Source organism: Lissotriton vulgaris, chromosome 7 (genome assembly GCF_964263255.1).
Source record: "Lissotriton vulgaris chromosome 7, aLisVul1.2, whole genome shotgun sequence".
NCBI classification, from domain to species: domain Eukaryota; kingdom Metazoa; phylum Chordata; class Amphibia; order Caudata; family Salamandridae; genus Lissotriton; species Lissotriton vulgaris.
Genome location: NC_141695.1, coordinates 217246170 through 217271872, shown reverse-complemented (window position 1 = coordinate 217271872; position 25703 = coordinate 217246170). Strand labels below are relative to the sequence as shown.

The 25703-nt window shown below is 45.4% G+C and overlaps 1 protein-coding gene across 2 annotated transcripts in view; it reads right to left on the bottom strand.

Annotated features, from left to right (window-relative positions):
* Positions 1 to 8406: 8406 nt before the first annotated feature.
* The window catches only part of PSENEN (presenilin enhancer, gamma-secretase subunit), an 83500-nt gene continuing 66203 nt past the window's right edge, over positions 8407 to 25703 (bottom strand). For both annotated transcript variants that reach the window (XM_086929983.1, XM_086929984.1), the window contains exons 2-4: positions 13973 to 14079; positions 13109 to 13213; positions 8407 to 8901 (exon numbers count right to left, since the gene is read on the bottom strand). In XM_086929983.1, coding sequence (XP_086786109.1) covers positions 8762 to 8901; positions 13109 to 13213; positions 13973 to 14033 — 306 coding nt within the window. In that variant the 5' untranslated portion in view covers positions 14034 to 14079 and the 3' untranslated portion in view covers positions 8407 to 8761. The remainder of the gene's footprint in view (positions 8902 to 13108; positions 13214 to 13972; positions 14080 to 25703) is intronic.

Genomic DNA, 25703 nt, shown 5'->3' with positions numbered 1-25703 from the left:
GTTACACATATGCCACAAAGGTCCTGAATTACAGCTAAGGGAGACAAGCAGGAGCCAGGCTGGAAGTTAAAATCCATTAATCAGCCCCTAATTCATTATTGTCAGTTGGGGCAGGGCAGGTGTTGTAACTAATTTTGCAACAATGAAAGCACTTAGCAAGTGCAAAAGATCACTAATCAGGGCGCACTAAGGAAGCAGGTGCCAGCTAAAAAAATATTCTGTGACACATTAATCAGCCCCAAATTAATTCAGGTCACTTGAGGCAGGGAAGGTGTGCTTTGCTTTGCCGAAAATAATGTACACTGGACAACCAGAGGGTGTGGTGATGAAACAGAGGGTGGCATGGGTGGGCCAGAGGGTGGCATGAGTAGTCAGAGAGTGGCAGTGGTGACAGAGAGTGGCAGTGATGAAGAAGAGTGTCCCAAACAGGCTGGACACGTAGAAACAACAAGTTCGCAAAACTTGCGACCCGACAGGTAAGTTCGCAAATTGCGAAATTGTAAAAACCCTCGCGAACTGGCAGAAACACGGGCGAACACAAAAAAAAAAAATCCGAAAATTCGCGGGAATTCGCGGATTTTGCGGATTGCGAATCCGCAAAATTCGCGAACGCGAGATCCGCAAAATTCGCTCATGCTTATTACCGATACCCTGAAGAAGCAAACCCCAAAGTCAGAATTTTTGAACCCCACACCGGAGATGAGAAGGGCTTTTTCAGCTCTCAAAAAGACAATCACCTCTCATCCGGTGCTCACATCCCCTGACTTCACTAAACCTTTTATTCTACACACAGACGCCTCCGACTTCGGGATCGGGGCTGTTCTGTCGCAGATAACTGAGGAGGGACTCGTACACCCCATTTTGTACATCAGCAGGAAATTGTTCCCCAGGGAGGTGAGGTACCCCACGATCGAGAAAGAGTGTTTAGCGATCAAATGGGCGGTAGATAAACTGAGGTATTACCTGGAGGGTCACACATTTAAACTGTACACCGATCATGCCCCTCTCCAGTGGATGAGCCGCAACGCCTCCAATAACCCCAGAGTCATGAGGTGGTTCTTGTCGTTGCAGCCCTTTTCCTTCCAAGTGCTGCACCGTAAAGGGAAAGACAATGCCAATGCCGATTATCTCTCCAGATTTCCTCTCCCCGATCGGGAGAATCCTAGGGGGGAGGGGTGTGACGGGGAGGAATCGGGTCCGCCTGGCTTACCTGTCTCACCTCTCTTTGACCAGCATACAGGAGCATGGAGACTCAATGAAGAACCGGAAGACACGGATCCGGAGGACGCTGGAGAGTCCTGTTACTTTAATTGGGCGGAGTTGGACAGAGACTACGTCGCCGGTCACGCCCCCTCGGCTCAGGTAAAGGCCGCCCAGGAACCCTCACAGGTGTGTTATGCACTCGGAGGTGAAGGAGGAGAGAGCGACGGTTGGCGAGGAGAGAACGAGGACGAGTGGAGTTTGGAAGTGGAGCAGAGACGAGAGACGGAGGAACATCGGACGCAGGAGGCAGAGACAAGAGCGGGAGAAAGGCGAGGAACTGAAGAGACGGTCAAGGACGAGGAGAGCGAGAGGAGTACGGAGAAAGGAAAGCGGAAGGGAGAAGCCGACAAGCCAGGAGGCCAACAGGAAGGCGCTTCGCCCAGCCACACTTCTTCGAGGGAAGTGTGGCTACCAGAGGTACGATCACGGCTTTCAGGCTGGGCGGGATTTAAGTGGGTTAAACCACGAAAGTAAATCGGCACTCACACCCTATGCACTACCCTTCCCTCACTACCCAGCACCGTAGTTTAGACGGAGTTGTGCACGTGTGATTCCTCACCCCCTTCCCCGTGTTGTGGTCCAAAACCAGTAAGCTAAAACGCTGTTCTCCTTTCCTCCCTGCACGGCGGAGACGTCACGACATCGTGGAGGAGAACGCCAGGACCACCAGTCCCAGAATCCACCGGGACGCCCGAAGAACAGCCACAGAGAAACGCCATCAAAGACTCTCAGACGAGGCTGAGACAGCGCTGCCTTACTATAGGAAACCCGTACACCGAAAACGAACCTTTAAGCTAATAAAACCTGCGTTACCCAGATTTCCGGTGTCTGTCAATCTGTTAGAAGGGACTGTAGCCCCACCCACACCCCCGGTCAACGTACAGAGCAACCCCGAGGCGCCACAGTTCAGCTCTGTACAACACTGCATTTTTTATCTGTGCATTCTGGTTAAGACTAGGGTTCTGCTCGTTGATTTCACACTCCATGACGGCACAGGCCGCTTTACCACAATTGTAGCAGCAGGGGGCATCATCGATATGGGTATCACTGACCAGGTACACTCTGGGCACTCCATTCAACTACCATCAGAATCGTATGGCGAGAGGTCAAGGACTTAGACTCATGACATGGAATGTCAACGGTCTAGGAGATAAAATTAAGTGCGGAACAGTGCTACAATATATTCACCGTCAGGGGCTAGATATAGTTTTGTTCCAGGAAACCCATCTAATAGGTAACTCTTGCAAGGCCCTGGATAGGAAAGGTTATCACATGGTCACACACGTGAGTTTTACGTTAGGGTTCAGGGGGGTGGGGATCCTCCTTCGTAAGGGTTGTCCCTACATGATACAGGACACGTGGACGGATCCACAGGGCAAAATATATATATATATTTTTTTAAAAGGTCACTTTGACAGCTGGTTTCAGACTACTGTAGATAGGCAGGACGCCAGGTTTTACAGGGCACCTTTGTGGATAGCGCAATAGGTGCTGCCAGGTGGCATAAAGCTTCCAGGTCCTAGGTGCATTTTCTACACCATATACTAGGGACTTGTAGGCAAGTTAAATGTGTCAATCAGGGGTAAGCCAATTTAACAATGTTTAAATAGAGTACAGGCACTTTATTTCTGTTTAGTATGGGTGAAGTGCATAGAGTTCTAATGCCAGCAAAAACAGGGTCCAGAAATAAAGGCAAAAAAATCTTGCATAGGCAAAAACGTAGATTTGCTACACAAAGCAACCACTATTATACATACGGACAATCCGCCGTTTCGCCTACAGCTATAACTGTCAGATCATGGTTTACCTTTCGGATTCTCGGATCTAGATTTCCCTCTGCTCCTTGTTTTACTGGAAGGGGAGGGATTATGTTATGTTATGTTATTATCGCTTGTATAGCGCGCAGATGCCGCAGCCAAGAGGCGTCCCGGCGCTTTCCGGAGATGGTAAACACAACACAGCAAGAGTAGACCAAGCAAGAAAGCTAAACTGAAGAAAATAAGAAGGTTTTCAGAGCCTTCCTAAAAGGAAGCAGCTCGGAAATGGAGCGGAGAGTGGCAGGTAAAGAATTCCAAAGTGCTGCCGCCAGCACTGAAAAAGAGCGACCACCCATTCTAGCTCTTTTAAAGCGTGGCACTATGGCAAGATTTGCACCTGAGGAACGAAGGGCTCTGGAAGGAACATAGTGTTGGATTGTCTGCGATAGGATAGGAGGGGTGGCAGACTTAAGAATTTTAAAAGTTAAGCAGAGAGCTTTAAACTTAATTCTTTGCCCCACAGGCAGCCAATGGAGGTCTTGGATAGTGCGGCGAGCAGACACAAATTTTGGAAGGCCAACCAACATCCTGGCCGCCGCGTTTTGCACCCTCTGAAGGCGAGCCAATTCTGCCTGGTTCACACCCAAAAACAAGGAGCTGGCGTAGTCCAATCTGGTAAGAACCAGAGCTTGGACTATGATCTGTCTGATATCCGCATCAAAAAACTTGAAGATGGGTCGGAGGCACCGCAGAGCACCAAAACAAGTACCAGCTATGCGCTTAGTGTGGGATGTGAAGGAGAGTTTGTCGTCAAGCCACACCCCGAGATTTCTGACTTCGGCCACGGGGATGGGAGCAGGGCCCAATTCAGATGGCCACCATTGATCTCCCCAGAGTCCGCTTTCCCTACCAAAAATAATGACCTCGGTCTTAGAGGCATTAAGTTGGAGTCGGTTGTTGACCATCCAGCCTGCCACAGCTTTAAGGGCTGACTGAAAGGTAGGGGCATCCATGTTGGAATCACCATTGAGTGCCACCGCCATGTGTATCATCGGCGTATGACACCATGGTGAGACCGAAACTATGGGCTACCTCCGCCAGTGGCTGAACATATAAATTGAAAAGGGTAGGGCTGAGGGCCGATCCCTGCGGGACACCCTGATGGATGGAACGAGAGGCCGAAACAAAGGGGGGAGTGGATACTTTAAAGGTTCGATCCGCGAGGAAGTATCGGAACCATTCCAGTGCTAACTCTCCAACTTCGGCCTCCATGAGACGGTGTAGGAGGATCTGATGGGAGACCGTATCAAAGGCGGCACTAAGATCCAATAGGATCAGTGCCGCCGTCTGACCCTGGTCCAACATCCTCCTGATATGTTCCACCATGACCAAGAGCGCTGTCTCGGTGCTATGGCCCGCTCGAAACCCATTCTGGGAATTATCCAGAATATTAGCTTCTTGCAGATGGGAAGACAAAATGCGATTAGCATGAGATCCTGCTAATTTAGCGAGCCAGGGAAGAAGGGAGATCGGCCGATAGTGTTCAGATTTGATAGGGTCAAGGGCAGGCTTTTTGAGAATAGGGATGACAGTCGCCTGCTTCCATGCCCTAGGAACACTGCCGGTAGTAAAGGACAGATCCATCAAACTGTGCATTGCAGGGTAGCAGCACTGGGCGAGTTCCCGGAATTGAATAGGTCTCATAGGATCGTCCGGGGAGCCGGATGTGACTTTAGTCGTCAGAGCATTAAACTCCTCCAGAGTAGGGCTAGGGATGATAAGCAGTGGCTTAGCGACCGTAGATACAATGATGTTCTCCCTGATGGGGGACTGCAAGAATGACCTATAGATAGCTTCCACCTTTTCAACAAAAAACGAGGCCAGATCCTCACACTGAGCCAATGAGGCTTCAAGAGTAGTGGTATCGGTCTTTTTGCTTGTGAGGTCATTGCAAACCCTGAAGATGACCTTGGTGGGATTAGTGCTGTTCTTAATCTCCAGAGAATAGAAGGCAGCCCTAGCTGAACAGATGGCCCGATGGTAGACTCTGGTGCAGGCTCTATAGGCTGACTTAAGGTCAGCATCATAGTTTTTGCGCCATGCACGTTCTGCTTTTTTGCAGGAGGATTTAAGCTTTTTGAGGGATTCGTCATACCAAGGACTAGAGGGACTCGATCTAGTCTTACACCACCTGGCCGGTATAAGGGTATCCAATGAGTGATTTAACCATTCACAGAAATTGTCATACCCACGAGAGACTTCTGTAGGTGGTTGGGGATGATATTTCATCAATAACTGATGAAAGTGCTCAAGATCTAACTTTCTCCAAGGGCGTTTGAGGATGTCAGGAGCATTATTTCTGGGGGGGAGGAGTAGAAGTGAGAATGTGGACTTCGATCAAATAATGATCGGTCCAGGCCATGGGTCTCGGTTGGAGCACTGAGATATTGGTGGTGAGGTTCGTCACGAAGGGATCTAACAAGTGTCCACCAATATGGGTAGGTGATTGTACTAGTTGGCTGAGTTGGAATGCTTCAAGATCCGCCAACAAACAGTGGACCGAGTTGGAAAGAGGGGCTTCCATGTGCAGATTAAGGTCGCCAATGATCGTGAAATTAACCGTTTTCATAACTAGTGAGGCGACAACCTCCGGAAGACTGCGACGGAAGGCGCCCTCAGGACCAGGCGGCCTATAGATTAATAATCCCGAAAAGGTAAAGTGGGGGCTCACCATGATGTTAAAATGCGCGCTCTCACACCCTACTATGGTGGTAGGTTTCCAGGTGCAGGGTTAACAAGATTTAACCGCCACTGCGATGCCTCTGCCTCTAGCGTTCCGGTGGTGAGAGTACATGGTGTAGCCTGCAGGGAGGGCTAGATTAATAATCGCCCTGGATTGATCATGCAGCCAGGTTTCAGTGAAGAAAAAAATATCCGGATTAACATCGGTAATCAGCGAATGTACTTCTTGGTGGTGACAGGCCAAAGATCTGACATTCAGATGACAGATTTTGAGGGTAGTTTGGATGGCTCCGCCTGAAACCGAGTCGGGCTTGTGAGCACGGGGCGGTCTGCATTGGAGACTTAAAATAGGCTGCGGTTTAGGGAGTTTGAAAAGGCAGGTGGGGCAATGAAACAGCCCACTAAGAGGATCAAGGGTGCCATGCTGGCAGTCTCTTACCTCGTGTCGCAAAGAACGCAAGTTCGCAGCAGATATCATCCTGAGGAAGCCAGAATCCCCTGCCCTAGCCCTGCCTTAGCGCTGACGGGCGCAGACGGGCAGGACTCTGGCTTGACTCCGGCGCCAGTCAGGCGCTACCGCTGCGCGTCACCGCTGCGCGAGTAGAGCGAGCATTAAGTAGGGATTATGGGGGGGGGCACAGGGGAAGAGTACTGAATCCTGGGCTGACTGCATTTGCTTGCGTTTGTCTCTAGTTCTACGCCCACCTTTTGGTAACCATCTTTTTCAAATCTGTTACACAGTCATGGCCTTCTGGCTCTGAATAGTGTAATGCCTCAGCTTGCGGATGCCTCCTCCGGTCCTGGAAACCCTGATCCTTCAAAGCATTTCCTTAACTACCGCTGAACTCATTAGGCCTTGACAATTGAGGTGCAGTAAAAAAACAGTAGCTTTAAGCCCAACCAGGAGCTAAACCTGGTGAGGCTAAAATGCCCCATGATAGGAGTGACAAAGGTTCCCATTTTCAGCACACAAACCAACGCTGGTCAAAAGATTACAGTGTAAACATACAGAAAATATGAAAAGTAAATAAAAATAAATTCTCTTAAGAAACTTAGTTAAAATCGTAATTATTTTAACCCTGTGTGAAGGGTTGAGTTTTAAGTCAGTGACAGCAACTTGATGACTCACCATAAGGAGGAGTCCATGGTCACGAGGTGAACGTAACTCCAACAAGAAGTCCACTCCTTGAGACTTTAGTGACATAAAACCAACTGGTGTGGCAAGTAGTAAAAACAAAACCTTCATGCCTTCCCTGAAGATAACTGTGTGGTACTGACAAAACAGGATGGTGGCACTGTGACAGTACATCCACCCAGCTCAGGAGACAAGGAGGAACAATGGGGTGAGATCATGTGGGAGAAAACCATCGAGCTGGAAAGACTATGCAAAAGAATTATGCTTGGGGGTCGACTGCGGCCTTCGTCAGCACACCCATTGAAACATTAAACATTGCACAATAAACCAAATGTTTGCTTTAGTATGAAATCTGCAGTGTGATATAGCCTTTTTAACTGCACGTTAACTTGTTCAGGCCACTCAATTTACACTGGCATTGGAGCACTTATCTAGAGACTCAGTCATTGAGGACATTAAACAATGCTTCTTTTCTGTTGTTCTAAAACCTACTGAATAACGAGTCCAGACTCGAAACCAGTTCCAGCTGGCAGGCAGCATTTTGCTCCCCTCAGCAGAAATAAGGCGATTTAGCAGAGTAAGTGACCTAGATTTCATATGCAGGTGTGGCGCACTCTGCGCAGTCGATATACAAGTTCATTGCGAGCTACGAACAATTCAACCCACTTGGAAGTAAATACATTTTTTAAGGTTCATGCCTAAGAGAGTAAAGCTATGCTGAAGATAAAAGGTCCCACGGGCTGATGCATTACACATCAGGCTCTTTCATACTCAGCCCATAGGTCAGGCTGAGGCTTTAAAAGACAAACCATCGCTCAAGGGCTATTTATACAGGTTTTAACCTTTGACATGGGTCCAGCACAGGTGATTTGTCCTATTTCTCTATGGTCAGACCCTAGATATAGGAAACATCAGTTGTACTACGCATTCGTTGCAGTTACAAGTCCTCGCCCAAAGATATATATTTCCTGTTCAAAGCCTTACGCGGGTACAAACAGGCCTGTTGGGTGACACGGACATCTTTAGGCTCCAATGTTATATCTAATGTCCCCTAAGGAGCACACGTGCGGCTCAAACAGCAATGAACACATTCTCTGTTTGGCTGCAACCTCACCTTTGCTCTTTTGGTCACTTATACTCCAAGAAATATGCAACACTTTAGGCTTTTCCTTGGTTCCTTTGGTAGGATGCAACACATAGCCTTAACCAGTATTTTACAATCTGTAGGTGGCATGTATAAACGTAACAAAATATCGCTCACTACTCTCCACACATGCTTAAGAGCATGTACAAGCACTTCAATAAGAGAACCTTTATGGTCATATCACAAACACTTCTTACACAGGTCATACTATTAAGAATACACTGTTCCGTGTAAACACAACCAACAAAGTGGCATGCAACCTGTCAACCAAAATGGCCGTTGGCGCCTGGCCAAGGCTGTGAGGTGCTATACAAATGCAAATACAACACAGCAAGGGAACCAGTACAGAAAGGATGCATATGGGCTGGTTTCTTTTCAACTTTATTTCAATCGCCACCAGTGGTTTCAGTAAAAAAGGAAAATGGGGAGGTTTGTCACACATGTGAAAGAAAAATCACTCAAGTTGTTCTGGGGTCCTTGCTGCAAAGTTCACAGGAACATGGAGTCGTTGTAGCAGTCTCAAAGATGTAGTCTCTAGTGCCGATTTCGGAGGCCTGGCCTCTAAATGAGCCAGAAAAAGGGTACAACACAAGAGTGCTTCCTGACTGTGCTAGTCCATGTTCCATGGAGACTGCACTCACGCAGGTCCAAGGAGAAGAGCGGCTGCTGAGTTTGGCCTCATCAGTGGAAGGAGCTGGGGTGCCATATTCTAACCAGACATCAAGGAATGCCCAATGGTATGGTGAAAGACAGGTAATCTCCAGTCGCCCCCCAGTCAGCGCGGTGCAGCTGGTAAACGGTGATCCAGGAAGTCAAAATCACCACCCAGAAGAAGAGGCCTATGGCGGAGCGCTGCACATCTGGGAAAGCAAACACAAAAAAAAAATATATATATATATATAACTGTTTTACGGTCTACAAGGTGTCACCAGGGTTGTACGCGATAGCGCCCACCACTTTAAAAGCGCCTTCTTTTCCTGCATACACGTCCGCTAACTCCCCCAGATAAGTGGCTTCTGAGGTCGTCGTACAAACAAATACTATAAACATACCTGGCTTGACATTTGGATGCACATTAGGAACACAGAGTAAAGACTCACTGCTAAAGACCAAGCCAATGAACATGGGGAAAGAAGACCAGCCACTCAACGCAGGTGCCAAACATACATTTGTTGCTTGCATATTTGAAATAATACATTTCTTGAGACTCTATTTTAGTATATTTAAAACACACTTCTTTTCATTTTTTTTATTTTGAAATTGCATTGTTTCTCTGCTCATAAAAATGTGATTACAATACTCAAACTAAAAAATCTTGTCTAGCGCTATGACTCCACGGATAGTTTGAGACGTCAAACTGCTAGTCGGATTATTAAATCTCACAAAAGAACCTGGGAAAAAAATCCTGCTAAAACATAGTGTAAAATCAGTCCACACAACAAAGCAGACAAAATCAACAGAGCACCAAAAAATGAAAACTTCGACAACAAAGGCGATGTCAACAGAGCATACAATAAGAAGCCTAAATGGTATCTTCCAAGTGGAAAGAAACAATGCAAGCACTCTGATAGAGAACGATCACGCAAAAATAAATAACAAATCAAAAAAGACAGAGCACTAGTGGAAGAACATGCCTCCTGCAAAATCTACAAAAGCCAGTCTTACATCATGAACCAGTGGAATGAATCCTCCTCCTGCCTCTTCTGGCCTCAGGAACCATCCAAAGAACCACCATTTCAGGGCTGCCTGGAACTCGGGATCTTCGTTTTCTCCTATGCTTCCAGGCTCTTTGCTTCACTAGCACACAACTCTTCTGGTTCAAATGCTGTTTGCCCACAAACATACCTGACACCGTGATCAATCCTTACTTTTGTGGTAGTCGAGACGAAAAAATGCGTCAAAGCTTTTAGCCACAGCTCTTGCACACTGTATTATTGTGTTTTATCTGTACAACGCCTCTACATATGACACAGAGGAAACTATGTGAGCAAACATCTGGAGTGAGCGCTGTGTGTGCTAATAACGTAAGTGGCACACAGTGGTACCTTTTCTGCACCCAATGTACTACTTTTCACCCAGCTCGATTATTTCTTCTTCCCCTTCCTTCCAACCCACTATTACTCTCCCTATCCACCTCCTTTTGTGCCTCTCCTGCCCCGGATTGCTTCTGCATTGTCCTTAATGCTCTGGCGCAGTGGCATGTCGCACTATGTAAGATATATGTACCATGAACATTTGTACAATAAACAGAAACAAAGGCACCTCAATTCTCCATTATTTTGTATAGTTCAATCTCACAGCCTGCTGCATTAGGTGTATCAAGAAGGCTTGGTCCTCAAAAATGCGTGTGAAATAAAATATGGGTAAGGGTAATTAAAGGCTAACATTACAATCCCTATTCAATCCTCCATAAAATAAAAGTGGATTGTGGGGTCCGATTGTCTTCAGGCAGTGCCGCATGTATCTTATGTCTACAACAGCCTGGAGAGATCGCAGTGTTTTCAGCCCCAGAGGAGGGGCAGGAACTTGCAGGTCACAAATGTGAGATCTGCAGCAGAGCAGCTTCTATAGCTCCAGGTTTGGAGATGGGGTGGTGGGGAGGACAGGTGGGGTGGAGTGCCCTAAAGCGTGCCATTAGTTATCTTGCATGCAAGCAAATGCCCCACACCCACATGATAAGTAGTAAATGACAACCACCCCTGGGGGCAAGTAGACCCTCTTATACCCCTGGCTTACAGGGCCACAACCTGCTGAACTAATGATAGCTGGATGGAACCAAGATGACTACATTTTCAGAACCTAAAACAGGGACCATTACAGACATAGATTCTGGACTACATGTTGGCACAAACCATTGCCCCTGAAGGACTCCGGTGCAGCACCCACCCACAAAGGACTACACATCCCATAAACCTATTCAAAAAGACTATATAGAAGAAAGAGAATAAGCTGCGCAGGATTGCTCCCTGAGTCTCACCATCTTCAATGTCTACTTGGCACCCCTCGCAGCCATCGTCAGAAGCCACAGACTCAATATCGTCTCCTTCGCCAAGGACACCCAACTGATCCTCTCCCTCACCAATGAATACGCAACCAACAGAACCAACTTCCACAGTGGAATGTAAGCCATTGCCACCTAGATAAAAGACAGCTCCCCCAAGCTCAACTAGGACAAGATAAAGTACTCTTCCTGGGACCCACCCCTGCAGCTTGGGATGACTCCTGGTGGCCCGCTGCTCTGGGATCACCGCCCACCCCCAACGGACCACGCAAGTAACCTCGGCATCATACTCGGCTCATCGCTCCGCTCACTATAATCCACCAAATCAACGCAGTCTCCTCCGCCTGCTTTCACATGCTCCGCCTGCTTTGAAAGACATTCATATGGATCCCCACAGGATCCAGGAAGACTTTCTCCCACGCACTAATCACCAGCAGATTAGACTACAGCAACTCACTCTATGCCGGAGTCACCCAGAAACAGCTCAAGAAACTACGGTTAAAAATGCCGCTGCCAGACTGGTCCTAGACATCCCCTGCCACATTACGCAACACCTCCGACAACTCCACTGGCTCCTAGCCAACAAAAGAAACACCTTCAAGCTCCACACTCACACCTACAAAGCTCTACAGGACGAAGGACCAGAATACCTGAACCACCACCTCGCATTCCACGTACCCACCAGACAACTGCGATCCTCTCAACTCGCTCTTGTCTCCATTCCCAGGATCCACAAGACCAAAACTGGAGGAAGGTCGTTTTCCTACCTTGCCACCAAGACCTGGGACACCCTGCCGCTCCACCTCAAGCAATCTGCGTTGCTGACCCAATTCAAGAAGGATCTCAAGACCTGGCTCTTCGAATGATCCTCCGCCTAGTGCAACCAGCAGCCCCCCTTTCCCCGTGCCATGAGACCCTCACGGGCGAGTAGCCGTGCTATACATGACCCTGATTGATTGACTTCAAAGGGGTTACTTTCTACAAGTTTTGATGAAGCAAATAAAGGGAAAGGAGATTTCAATGTGCACAATGCAACACAAGCGGCTCATTCAATCCGTTTTTCTTTGCATTCCGGGACTTGTAATCAAGCCTTTATAAAAACAAGACAAGCCTATTTCGAAGAGTGGGGAGTGGAAGCTGGGAGAGAGGCGTCTAATGACTCATGCTTGGAATCATTTGAATTGTCGACTGGAAATCGGAGTGAAAAAAATCATGGACTTTTTTCCTGACTTCAGATATAAAATTAAGCTAGCCCCAGATAACTGAAACTAGTCAGGTGAAAACACTTTGTGCAGGGATAAGCCGAGGAGCCAGTCTAGTTAGCATGAACCTTGGTGGATGGGGCCACACCAATGCCAACTCGCCCCTCGTTATAACCTGCTATGCTTCTTAAATGGGAAGAAGCAGCTTAGAAGGAACCTCTGAAGAATTGAACTCCTGTCCAAGGTCTAATGAGGGGGCCAGGGGAAACTAGTTTTAATTACAATGCACACATGTGACCCTCTACTGAGAATCTGGACATGATTTTTCCATGGCATTAAGTGTCAGATGCTGGACAGTTCACAGAATGCAACACGACTGCTCACCCTAAATGGAAAAGACTAAGTAACTAACCGAACTGCTGCACTTGAAGCAGTAGGAGAACAATCCAAGAGGAAGATGGAGAAAGTAGTGTCTGTGGTGTACCAATCACCACCACAAGTATGAGCAGTGACCATTCCAGTAGTGCATCCAGGTACCCCTACAGTAGTGTCAGCAGTATCCACCACAGCAGAGGCAGTAGATGACTTTACTATTGCTGCAGTGCAGCACTGCACAGCCTAAGATGGCACACTCACTCCGAAGCACAGTGAATTCCTGCTGCACCCTTTGGTCTCTTGCAGACTTCACGGATTTCACAAGGAGGCAGTATTGCAGCATTGCAGCTGGTGATTACTAGAGAAGGGAATGTGCTAAACACCATGGAGGGATAAAACGGACCAATGGGTTACATGTTTTAGCACAGAACTCTGCCCCTCAGTCACCTACCCTAGTCAAAAACCTAGTTGGTGGGTTCCCATACTTACAGCCCTTTATCTGCGGCTGCTCCGTAAATGCAGGTTTCAGGAACGCATCCCGGAAAAACCAGAACACGTTCACCAGCCAGAGAAAAGGCAGCAGTGCAAAGCCTCCTGTGAATGAGAAAGAGGGCAAAAAGAAAGATCAGAGCAGTGACGTCCCTAAGGCCCCATCCCCACACACTACAGAAGCATGCTTTCAAGTTGTCCACTAGGGTCTAGGTCTGGCTAGACTCACTTGCTCCAAGCCAGGATACTCTCCTGGGTAGAAAGAGCGCTCTACAAATCTGCATAACATAACAATCCCCAGTACCCTACAGAGGTATTAAGGGTTTTCTGCTCATAAAGGTAGTAGCCTTTGTAGTCTGTGCACTGAATACTTAACTGTACGCCCCCCCCCCACTCTGTTAGAAGGTAGCTGGCTGGAAGATTGGTCATCCCATCTCTCTGCTGCGCTGCAGGAGGATAGGAGTTTCACGCTTTGGAGGTACTGGGCTTCTAAATGAGCCATACCTCATTCTCTTGGCTTGCTCCGAAGACAACATTCAAATGTGTGGTTGCTGGTTTGTGCGTCTTTCTCCTCTCCACCATCATCATTCCTAGACCTCGGGTCCCTACTCCACTTCAATCCTGGCTCTCCTTCATAAGCTCCAGTATAGCTCTTTATTCCTGTTCTTTATCCTATAAAGCCTATGCGTAGACCGTGCTGCCACAATCTCTCATTAACATTGATGTAGTAAAGTCTCCTGTCTATCAAGCTGCACGCTACTTGTGATGCCATTGGGGAATGGCGTAGAGCCCTCCACCACTGTTGGGCGTACCATCTCACCTATGCTGAACACGGCCCCTGTCCCAAAGCTCTCAAGGACTTACCCAAATAGTACTTCCGGCACAAGTTCAGCTTCTCCTCGTTAGGCACTCTTTCGAGATTCATTTTTCACGATTGAATGCTGTGTCAGTTTATGGTCAAGGGAGGGAATCTGTAAGGGCGATCAAAGGAGGGATTTAGAAACTCAAGCCAAACAAGTCAGAACAGGTGACTCGCATTAAAAGTCTGCAAGCAAAACAAGGAAGTAAGACCTGATTAGATTCAGAACTCCAAGCTTAAAAATAAGTATTAGTATACAGGCTACAGTAAGACTTTCATAACATAATAACGCAAACACTTCAGAGTTACTCAACATTTCCTTCTTGAAACCGTAAAGTGTGTGCAATCACACCATTAAAGCAATTCAAAAAAAGATACAAAACAGACAGATACTTTAAGAATCAAAGGGAGCATCAACTACTGATGAAGCTTCCACCACCAATTAGCTATAAGATGCAACACTTTTCAAAAGACTGCAGCAAAAAGCAATAAAAATCTCCTTGGTGAATAAAGTGCCCTGCAGAGTTCGACCAGGACTGGAAATCTTTTCCTTAGATTAGCATTTAACCAGAATCATACAAAAATGGAAAAAAACATGTTTAACCCATTGATTGGTTCATCTATATGGACATGGAAGAGAAAACAAACACATTTAGACCTCTCATTTGCCTCCTTGGAGACAAAAATGATTAAGCAAGCATTGGCAAAGTGAGTACGTTTGGCTTTGATATGCGAAAGAATTCTAAATACAGGTATGCAAGAACAGTCTTTACATGCACAAATTCTCTTCAGCACACTTAAGCAAAACCTATTGGTCCTGTCAATAGTAGGGTAAAAAGTAGAAAAAAGCATTGCTTCCTATATTGAATAAACATCAGAGATAATAATTGAATGTGATAAAGAGTGCAAGGAATGAGAGTATTTTTCGGCAGTAAGCAAGGTCCCTCATGCATGCCAATGGAGGCACTTCCTTGAAAGTTATGTTATTGCAACTTATTAAGCGCTCGATTAACCTGAGGCGTCTTGACACGACTGGAATGAAATGCCGAAGAGCCAACAGCATGATGCAAGACAAAAAATACTCCTCAGGGTGGAGCCAACGCATAATGTGTATTTTTGAAGATTTGGCAACAATAACTTAGACAATTGTGCTGTCAAAAAAAGACCTAAAATTAATTTGTGGGCTACATCTGTGTGCCCCCAGTATTATTTAGACGAAATCCATACCTTGTGTCCAATCTTGTACAACCTCTGTATTTATGTTCACTGGTAAGCCATGGTCAATGGTGGGTCATAGACGACTATGGCTTAAACTGTCCTTTGACTGCATATTTGGAATGGGGTAGCATCACAAACCACATACACAGGAACCTGTTCCATCTCACTAGCGACATGGAATAATTCAATGTGCCTGCATATTAGCTCTGGAACGAATCTAGAACCAGAATACTGGCTTGGACTGGACCTGCTGCATTTCCAGGACTTGGCAAGAAACAGAGGGTTTATTCAAACTACTCAGCACTATTGACAAAGACAAAAACATGTTTCCGGCAGCCTTTTTAATTTTAATATAAGATTAGTGCTTGTGAGTTTACCACACTTGAACTGTTTAAGACCAGAGGAGAAGCAAAAGTATTGCTAGAAAGTCAAACATCCATGGCTAGCAGGACCTCAAACAAAAAGGATTTTGCAGATAAAAATGGGACTTATAATGTATGAAAGGAAGCGGAAAAATAAAAGACTAGAAGCCGAAGAGGGAAAGGACGAGGGCGCCATTAAATGATCAAAATGACAGTAAATACAAACAGGGATGACAATCAGCTCAAGGGAAATAATTTACTAAAGGAACACGAGCATCAGGAGAGATCTCAATTTTTGAGTGGCCTCGTGTTGGCTGAATTTAACATAGAAATTTAAAATTGATTTGTCAAGCTTTACTAGAAAAGTGACAGCAACTTACTAAGATTTAGACCACTGGTCTGATATGGAAGAAAAGAAGACAAAAATAATTACAAACAAGTACCAATGAATTTGGCATTCATGGCTTTCAATTCAGAGACAATGTATATTAAAAAGTCGCAATTCATTCTACATCAAGATAAACATTGATAGCGTATTTGAAAAAAACAGTTAGATGAAAGGAGAAACGTGGTTTAAAAGAATCTGAAGTTAAATTGCTATCCAATCGAATTTTGCCTCATTAAAGATGATCAATATAATTTTTTCACGAGTAAACAACCAATAGCAACATCTTATATTTTATTTTTAAAATACTAAGGGGCCCATTAAGATGGCGGGCGGACTTCCGCCGCCCGCCACACCCCGCCCGCCACACTAGCTGTGCTGGGTCCAGCCGCCAGTGGTGCGGCAGCATCCTCCATTCCCAGAGGATGACCAATTGATTGACGGTGAACAAGTCCCCTTTTCTATTGTTGAAATGTCACTACTGCAGTTATGATAGCATGGATAGAGAGAGAGATACCGTAGGAAGGTAGCTACTTTTGGGTGCCTGCTGCATTTAAACCTTCATCATAATGTAATGCCAAAATTATCTTAGGAAATGCCCGAACGGTACTTCAGCATTACAATGAAAGAAATTGCTTTTTTTTTTTTTTTAAAGAAAAAACTATTTTCTCTTTAAAGAAAAAACTATTTTCTCTTTAAAAGAAAAAACGATTTTCTCTTTAGAGATTAACACAATGCTCATTCAAGGGGTCGGTCAAGGAGGCCTGTTTTGCACAGTGGCTGGGATGGGGGAAGAGATAGTGACATGAGCAACTGCGATGTAACAGTATCAAACAAATGCATTCAGTGGTCATATTACACGAATAATCTGCCATCCATTCAAGAAGAGATACTGAACAAGTACATGAATATAAGAATCAACTACATGTTATTTCTTTCAGCTCACAATTCACCAAGACGAGTGTTAATACAATGTACAGAACAAGGTTTAAGAAACTATTAGGGATCCCTAATTGAAAAAGGAGGTTTAAGGGTATCCCTTTCAAATGCTGATTAATTGCGATATGTATTAATATTTTATGGCCGTAATTTGGTTGCAAAACATTAATTTTACCACCATTTTAAAAGATGGTAAGCCATGTGCAAACAGGAAGGTTTTCCCAAGGGACCCTTTCTCTTTTTTTTTAATGTTGGGGGAAAAACTTAGCTGTAGGCAGTGGTCTATGGAATGAACCACTGCATAGTCTTAACGTTTTGTGAAAGGTTTCTTATTTATTCTATTAAACACATCAGTTTCCTTTGAGGAAAACTAGCTGAATTAAAAAAAAAATAGGTTAACTAAAAAGCAATCCCAGATATGGTAGTCTGTTGACCCCAGCAGTTCACCATGCCTGTGACAGTGGCCAATTGTAATGGGTTGCGATTTGCAACCTACTGAAGCAGGTAGAATTGCAACCCTCTATGATTCTGTGAATCGACAAATTTGTACATAGGCCAGTACGCAAAATGCCAGTGGATTCAGTATGTCTGTGCACAAATTGCAACCACTTTTACCAAATCCATTTTAGTACATTCCAAATGAGAAATCACAAATGGTGAATCGTTATTAGTTGCAATTTAAGATTTCTTATTTAGGATCGGTTAGAAATGGGGATGTCCAGTTGCCAGCGGCTGGCGCCGAGGTACAAATAGGGATCCTTCTTCCCAAGTCAGAGTAAGGGGGCTACACCCTTTGATAACCCCTGCTCAACCCTGTGGTAACGTAGCACGAGCAGACAGGCCTATCTCAGAGGCAGTGTGTGAAGCATTTATGACCATACACAATAACGCAGTGAAGACACTACGAAGGGACACCACACAATTAGCTATAGAAAAATAAGTATCTTTATATGGGCTTAACATAAGGCTCAAAAGCGATCAAGAAACCACAGTGCACATAATCACAAATTCACTTCAAAAGCAATAGAGGAATCAAAAGCGTGTGGAACGAACTTAGTTCGAGGCCGGGGTCCACGCGACTCGGTGATGGACAATGTACCGGAGATTTAAAGGGTAACGGCACGCAGCCTCACAAGGAAGCAGCGGTGATGACAGGCGGACTCGCAACGGCCACAGCTCCCACCTGTAGCGGTCCGCGGCGTGCACTCGCGATAATCCTGGGACGGCACTTAAAGCCGGCACCCAGCGGCACACACAGGTGATAACAAGATCCTCGAAGTGGTGACAAGGGCAGGCACTCAGCGGCATAGCTCCTCAGCTGTGTAGGCCCACAACAGCGATTGCGAGGATTCTCGTAGGATGGCAAATGCGGGCACCCAGTGGAACAGCTCCTCAGCTGCAGCGGCCCACAATAGCAATTGCAATGATTCTTGTAGGACGGCAAATGCGGGCACTCAGCGGCACAGCTCCTCAGCTGCAGCTGCCCACAATAGAGATTGCAATGATTCTCGTAGGACGGCAAATGCGGGCACTCAGCGGCACAGCTCCTCAGCTGCAGCAGCCCACAATAGTGATAGCAATGATTCTCGTAGCACAGCGAATGCAGGCACTCAGCGGCACAGCTCAACTGCTGCGGCCAACAATAGCGATAGCGATGATTCTCGTAGCACAGCAAATGAGGGCACTCAGCGTCACAGCTCAACTGCAGCGGCCCACACTAGCGATAGCGATGATTCTCAGTCCTAGTTCCCCACAGTAGGACCAGAGGCTCTGAAATTCTCAACAGAGGATCCCCCTCAGATAGGAATCCTGGCGGCTGATAGGTGAAGTCTAATGTCCCTGAGACTTCAGCAGGAGGCAAGCTCAGATCAGGCCCATGGGTAGTGGCTTCAGCAAGATGGATGAACGTTTCAGAGTCCTTTCCCTCTAATTACTTGGACAGAGGTTCGTCTTGACATCCAGAAGTAACACCCCGTGCTGGGGTTTCAGCACAGATCTTTATACACCAAAAGTCTTTGTTCTCAGAAAAGTCACAAATCACCAAACCCAGCCAGAACTAGTTTGGTGTCGTCCTGGAGCACCTTATTTACGATGCTTATCCTGCCTTTCAGGGAGAGGGGGTCAGCCCTCAGACGCACAATGGGAGGTGGAGCCATCGTTCACCTTGCCAGGCACTGCCCTGCTCAGATCAAAGGGTCAGCCCTCTCCATACTCCAACTTCAGATCTCTCCATCTAATCCAGGTCGGTCTCAACCTGCCCTGAACCTCCAAAACCAGACAGCCAATACACATAACAGCAGAGCACACGGGAAGGCTTAGGCAAGAAAATACCTACTTCACAAAAGTGGTAGTTTTAAACATGGGGGATAAAAATAATCGTTTATCGAAAACAACAAAGGAGTGCTTATGTGTAACTAAAAAACACCATATAGCAAAGAAAAAATAAGAAATAATAGCAGTGACAGTTTATTCCTGGACCCCAACGTTGGTCAGGTAGTTCTGTGTTTTAGCATGTCTGCTCCTAATCGTCAGGAGGCGTCCACCCTGTGGACAGGGATGACTATATCCAACAAGGCTAGGCAAGCAGCCTTTTGTTTAGAAGGACCCTCACTCACCACTAGTTGGTGACATGCTTCATCATTGGGTCCCCGCTGGGGTGACCGAATGCCGACCCAGCGTGCTACAACGCCTGAGTTACAGCGGAGCGGGTTTGGTGGTGAGTGTACTAGTGATTAAACTCAAATGTGTGTGCAAAATACAGAACTACCTGAATAAACTGTCACTGCTATTATTTCTTATATTTTCTTTGGTATATGGTGTTTTTTCGTTACACATAAGCACTCCTTTGTTGTTTTCGATAAACCTTAGGGGGCACAGGAGTGTTGACTCGAGCCCTACCTCTCTCGTTGATACAAAAAGGATAAAAATAATCGTCACTAAAAGATGCACGTTCATATTTGGAGCTAAGGTATACTAAATTCGACTTTCCTATCATGTTCCTTGGGTCAATTAGGATGATACCAATTCATACAGTCAATTTACAAATAGGGAGCATTCGCGCTGTGGCACTGAATGGCAGTGGCACAGCGCCCAGAGCATCTAACACCAGCAAACACAGAGGAGATAAAAGCGGAAAAAATGGATGCGAGACCCACGCCAATGGTGCCAGGTCTAACACAATCTTTGTGCAAGAGGCCCTCACTTTTACACTCTGGCAGCAGTAACAAATGCATTAAATTGAATATGTGCAGAGAGAAATGGATCAGGACTAGAAAGAAAAGTTATAAATTTGGAGACCACCAAAAAAATATAGGCATAAGGAGAGTTAAAGTGGATATCAGCAGTGGGAACTTGGGAAAAGGCAAGCTGAAGATATGCATGGGAACAATGCCCTTGCTTATGGCACCAGATCATAAAAACTCAAAAGAGCAGCTAAGCAGATAAAAAGTTTTGGTATTAGAGTCTTTCAAACGATAGCAGATATTTTGAAAATCTTAATGATAGACAGGTCTAACCGATGCTCTCAAAAGTCGATACACGAAATCTAACAAGGGCAGTAACTGGCTTACAGGACTAATTACATCTATAACTGCAGGATGTAACGTTGAGGGCTTTAGGCCCACATACTTTGTAAATAAGTTACACAGACACTTAGGTATAGTACTTAGAACTGGCCATGAGCAAGTGCACTCGGGCTCTTAAATTGGCAGAGTCACTTGATCAGTGAAGCCAGTGTTGGATGATTGTGGGGTGGATGTAAGGGCGACTCCTCGTGATGTTGGCTGGTTAAAACACTAAACTGTGTCGAACAGCACACAACATTCCTTCCAAATGTTTTCAAAAACCACTCTAACCTGTGGGAAGGAATGAAAAACAACCAAAACAACACTTAAGTCTCACAGTCTCAAATGGAAAGGTGCAGCTGGAAGCACCCAGGCATTTCAGCGTGCGCTCATAATTTAACCAGCTACCTCTGGACACAAAAACGGTGCTGATGAAGTCCTGATCCCTCAACATCACGTCAGTTGAGTGACAGTCCAGCTATGTGATGTTGATCAGTCCAGCGTGCTCTTGCTGTGATGCAGTTGGTGTTTTACAGTTCAAACTTGGTGCAACAGAAGATCAGTGGAGTACATTGCCAGCGTTTGATGATAGTGTTGCTTGATCTAATTAAGACAGTCTTGGCGTGCTGTGACCTGTTGGAGTCTCTGTTACACTGCCTGGCTACCTCCTGGAATACGGAGAAATTTGAAGGCTCCCCCGTCTGGGGAGAGAACACCCCTGTGCACAACCAGGAGGACCGTAGTCTTATTCCATATACAAAATTGATCAAAAGTCTAGATTAACCATCTCGGGGTTTTATTCAAAACAATATGAAATTTTCATGTGTTCCAATCCGGGAATAATAAAGAAATCGAAAACGTGTCTCTGCATTAGTCTAATTGAGACATTGTAATCCTCAAACATCCCGATGCATTTCGGGCAGGTGCCCTTTGTCAAGGGATTACTCTACAAAGCAAATGGAAAATAACCAAAATCAGTCTGACATCCTGTGAACATTAGCAAAGATCGATACAAAGTTTAACGTTTAAAGGTAAAGTGCAGTCGAAGCGATGCGAGAAAAAAGAGTGCAAAGGAGGGTAATACTGTTTAACGACAAGGCGGTGCGTGCAAGTCCGCAGGTTCCCTAAAAGTAAGTGTGTCTCATGAAAGGAATGGATTCCCAAGGTAAGTGAACGCGAGGTATATAGAAAAGTTAACCGACAGCGAGGAGGAAACCAAAAACGGTGCAAGTTCGAGTGAAAGGAACAGGCTCACCCACAAAGTGCAATCCAGTGAAGGTATAAAAAGGTCTCCCGTGGAGTACTTACATGCTAGAGTTTACGATATAGCCCGCGGCATACAAGCGGAGAAGTTGTACAGGTGAAGTGTGATCTTACGGAGATTTAACCAATAAGTATGAACATAAAGGAAGGACTATGGTATAAAACCGAGTAGGGTGAAAAGAAGAGGTGAGGTTTTAGTGCCGCCATGTTGGTGTGTGAAATACCAAAGGTGATATAAACGAGGATATAAGAATGAAGGTGATTGAAAAACAGTCGTGTATGATCAGCAATGATAAATATTACAGGTAACATAAAAATTCAATGCGGTCGTTGAGCCCGTTGGGCACCATCGTGGACAGGAAACGGATCCAGAAATTTTCTCGTTTAAGCAAGGTATTCTTGTTGTTATGGGTGACTTGAACTTGTTCCAAAACTTGAAATTTGAGTTGAGCCACGGTGTGTCTGAACTCCATGAAGTGGGTGGCTACAGTAGATTTAAGGTTGTTCGTGCGGATGTTGCTTTTATGTTCTAAGATCCTGACTCGGATCTTTCTTTCGGTATGTCCGACATAACATTTGCCACAGGGACACTTCAAAAGGTAAATGACATTGCTAGAGTTGCATGTGGCATTCACCTTGAGCTTGATCTGATGTCCTTTCATTGGGTGACAGATGACGTTGCCAGGAATACAGTTATTACAATTAGAGCAATTGTAACAGGGTTTGAGTCCTTTATACACATTCTGTACATCATGTTCACCAGGTTTACACAAGATCTCTTTTAAGTTCCTGCCTCTTGTGAATGCAAAGATGGGTGGTTGTTTGAATAGACCCTTGAAGTCAGGTTCTAACGATAAGATAGACCAGTGTTTACGAATGATAGCTTGAAAACGATTGGATGTTTTTGAGTATTTGGATACTACAACCATACGGTCTGATTGTTCCTTAGTTTTTGGTTGCAATAAAGCAGTCCTGCAACTCTTGTCACTTCTTTCAATAGCTAAATCCAGTATAGGGGTCGGGTATCCTCGTGCTTTCAATCGTTCAAGAGTGCGTCTCATTTCCATTTTGCATTCCTCTTCTTTGGAAACAATGCGTTTGACCCGAAGAAGTTGGGCGTAGGGTAAGTTGTTCTTAAGACCAGTGCGGTGAAAACTTCTGTAATGAAGAGTGGAATTTCTGTCCGTTGGTTTACGGTATATAGTAGTGGACCAGTCTCCTGGACATCTGTGAATTTCCACATCTAGATAATGCACTTGTTTATCGCTGTGTTCCCATGTGAACTGAATTCTCTGGTTGAAGTTATTCCAAGTGTTTAGAAAGGAATTTAAAGTCTCTGTGGTGCCTTCCCATAGGAGGAAAATGTCGTCAATGAAGCGTAGATATAATCTACCATGTTCCTGCCAGCTGCCTTGGCAGAGAATGTGGGACTCCTCAAAATGTTTCATGTAAATGTTGGCATAACAAGGAGCTGCCAAATTTCCCATAGCTGTACCATTTAGCTGTAATATCCATTTGTCTTGCACAGTGAAGTAACTATGATACAAAGTGAACATGGTCAATTGCATGAGAAATACTTTGAAGTCTGCATCCAGATCGGATGAAGTGAGTACATTTTCGATGGCTTCAATACCTCCATCATGTGGGATGGAGGTGTAAAGTGAACAAACGTCCACCGTACACATGATGAGTTGAGAATTTTTCAGTTCATTCATGATGGGTTCAATTTTCAACAAAAAGTCTGTAGAATTCAGTTCACATGGGAACACAGCGATAAACAAGTGCATTATCTAGATGTGGAAATTCACAGATGTCCAGGAGACTGGTCCACTACTATATACCGTAAACCAACGGACAGAAATTCCACTCTTCATTACAGAAGTTTTCACCGCACTGGTCTTAAGAACAACTTACCCAACGCCCAACTTCTTCGGGTCAAACGCATTGTTTCCAAAGAAGAGGAATGCAAAATGGAAATGAGACGCACTCTTGAACGATTGAAAGCACGAGGATACCCGACCCCTATACTGGATTTAGCTATTGAAAGAAGTGACAAGAGTTGCAGGACTGCTTTATTGCAACCAAAAACTAAGGAACAATCAGACCGTATGGTTGTAGTATCCAATACTCAAAAACATCCAATCGTTTTCAAGCTATCATTCGTAAACACTGGTCTATCTTATCGTTAGAACCTGACTTCAAGGGTCTATTCAAACAACCACCCATCTTTGCATTCACAAGAGGCAGGAACTTAAAAGAGATCTTGTGTAAACCTGGTGAACATGATGTACAGAATGTGTATAAAGGACTCAAACCCTGTTACAATTGCTCTAATTGTAATAACTGTATTCCTGGCAACGTCATCTGTCACCCAATGAAAGGACATCAGATCAAGCTCAAGGTGAACGCCACATGCAACTCTAGCAATGTCATTTACCTTTTGAAGTGTCCCTGTGGCAAATGTTATGTCGGACATACCGAAAGAAAGATCCGAGTCAGGATCTTAGAACATAAAAGCAACATCCGCACGAACAACCTTAAATCTACTGTAGCCACCCACTTCATGGAGTTCAGACACACCGTGGCTCAACTCAAATTTCAAGTTTTGGAACAAGTTCAAGTCACCCATAACAACAAGAATACCTTGCTTAAACGAGAACATTTCTGGATCCGTTTCCTGTCCACGATGGTGCCCAACGGGCTCAACGACCGCATTGAATTTTTATGTTACCTGTAATATTTATCATTGCTGATCATACACGACTGGTTTTCAATCACCTTCATTCTTATATCCTCGTTTATATCACCTTTGGTATTTCACACTCCAACATGGCGGCACTAAAACCTCACCTCTTCTTTTCACCCTACTCGGTTTTATACCATAGTCCTTCCTTCATGTTCATACTTATTGGTTAAATCTCCGTAAGATCACACTTCACCTGTACAACTTCTCCGCTGGTATGCCGCGGGCTATATCGTAAACTCTAGCATGTAAGTACTCCACGGGAGACCTTGTTATACCTTCACTGGATTGCACTTTGTGGGTGAGCCTGTTCCTTTCACTCGAACTTGCACCGTTTTTGGTTTCCTCCTCGCTGTCGGTTAACTTTTCTATATACCTCGCGTTCACTTACCTTGGGAATCCATTCCTTTCATGAGACACACATACCTTTAGGGAACCTGCGGACTTGCACGCACCGCCTTGTCGTTAAACAGTATTACCCTCCTTTGCACTCTTTTTTCTCGCATCGCTTCGACTGCACTTTACCTTTAAACGTTAAACTTTGTATCGATCTTTGCTAATGTTCACAGGATGTCAGACTGATTTTGGTTATTTTCCATTTGCTTTGTAGAGTAATCCGTTGACAAAGGGCACCTGCCCGAAATGCATCGGGATGTTTGAGGATTACAATGTCGCAATTAGACTAATGCAGAGACACGTTTTCGATTTCTTTATTATTCCCGGATTGGAACACATGAAAATTTCATATTGTTTTGAATAAAACCCCGAGATGGTTAATCTAGACTTTTGATCAATTTTGTATATGGAATAAGACTACGGTCCTCCTGGTTGTGCACAGGGGTGTTCTCTCCCCAGACGGGGGAGCCTTCGAATTTCTCCATTGACCTTTACACTGCCTGGCCAGACAGTGTTCTATACTCCAGTCGCACACCACAGCCCTTTACAACCCTCAACATCTGATTAAATCGCTGTGCGAGCTCCCACTTACTTCGAGTTTACCTCCTGGAATACGTCAGGGGTGCAAAGTCGAGGCCATCCATCACGCTTGGGGGAGGCCCCTTGGTTGTGTTGCCACAGAACTCCCTGTGGGCTGCGTGTGAGCCTGCATCTGGGCAGCTGCAAGACCTCTAAGGAGACACTACCTAGTCGCTCATGCAACCTCAAGGGTAGATGTATCCTGGCCAGGGCCGTTTCTACCATTAGGCCGGACTAGGCGACTGCCTAGGGCGGCAAATGCGGGAGGGCGGCAAAAAAACATAGGTT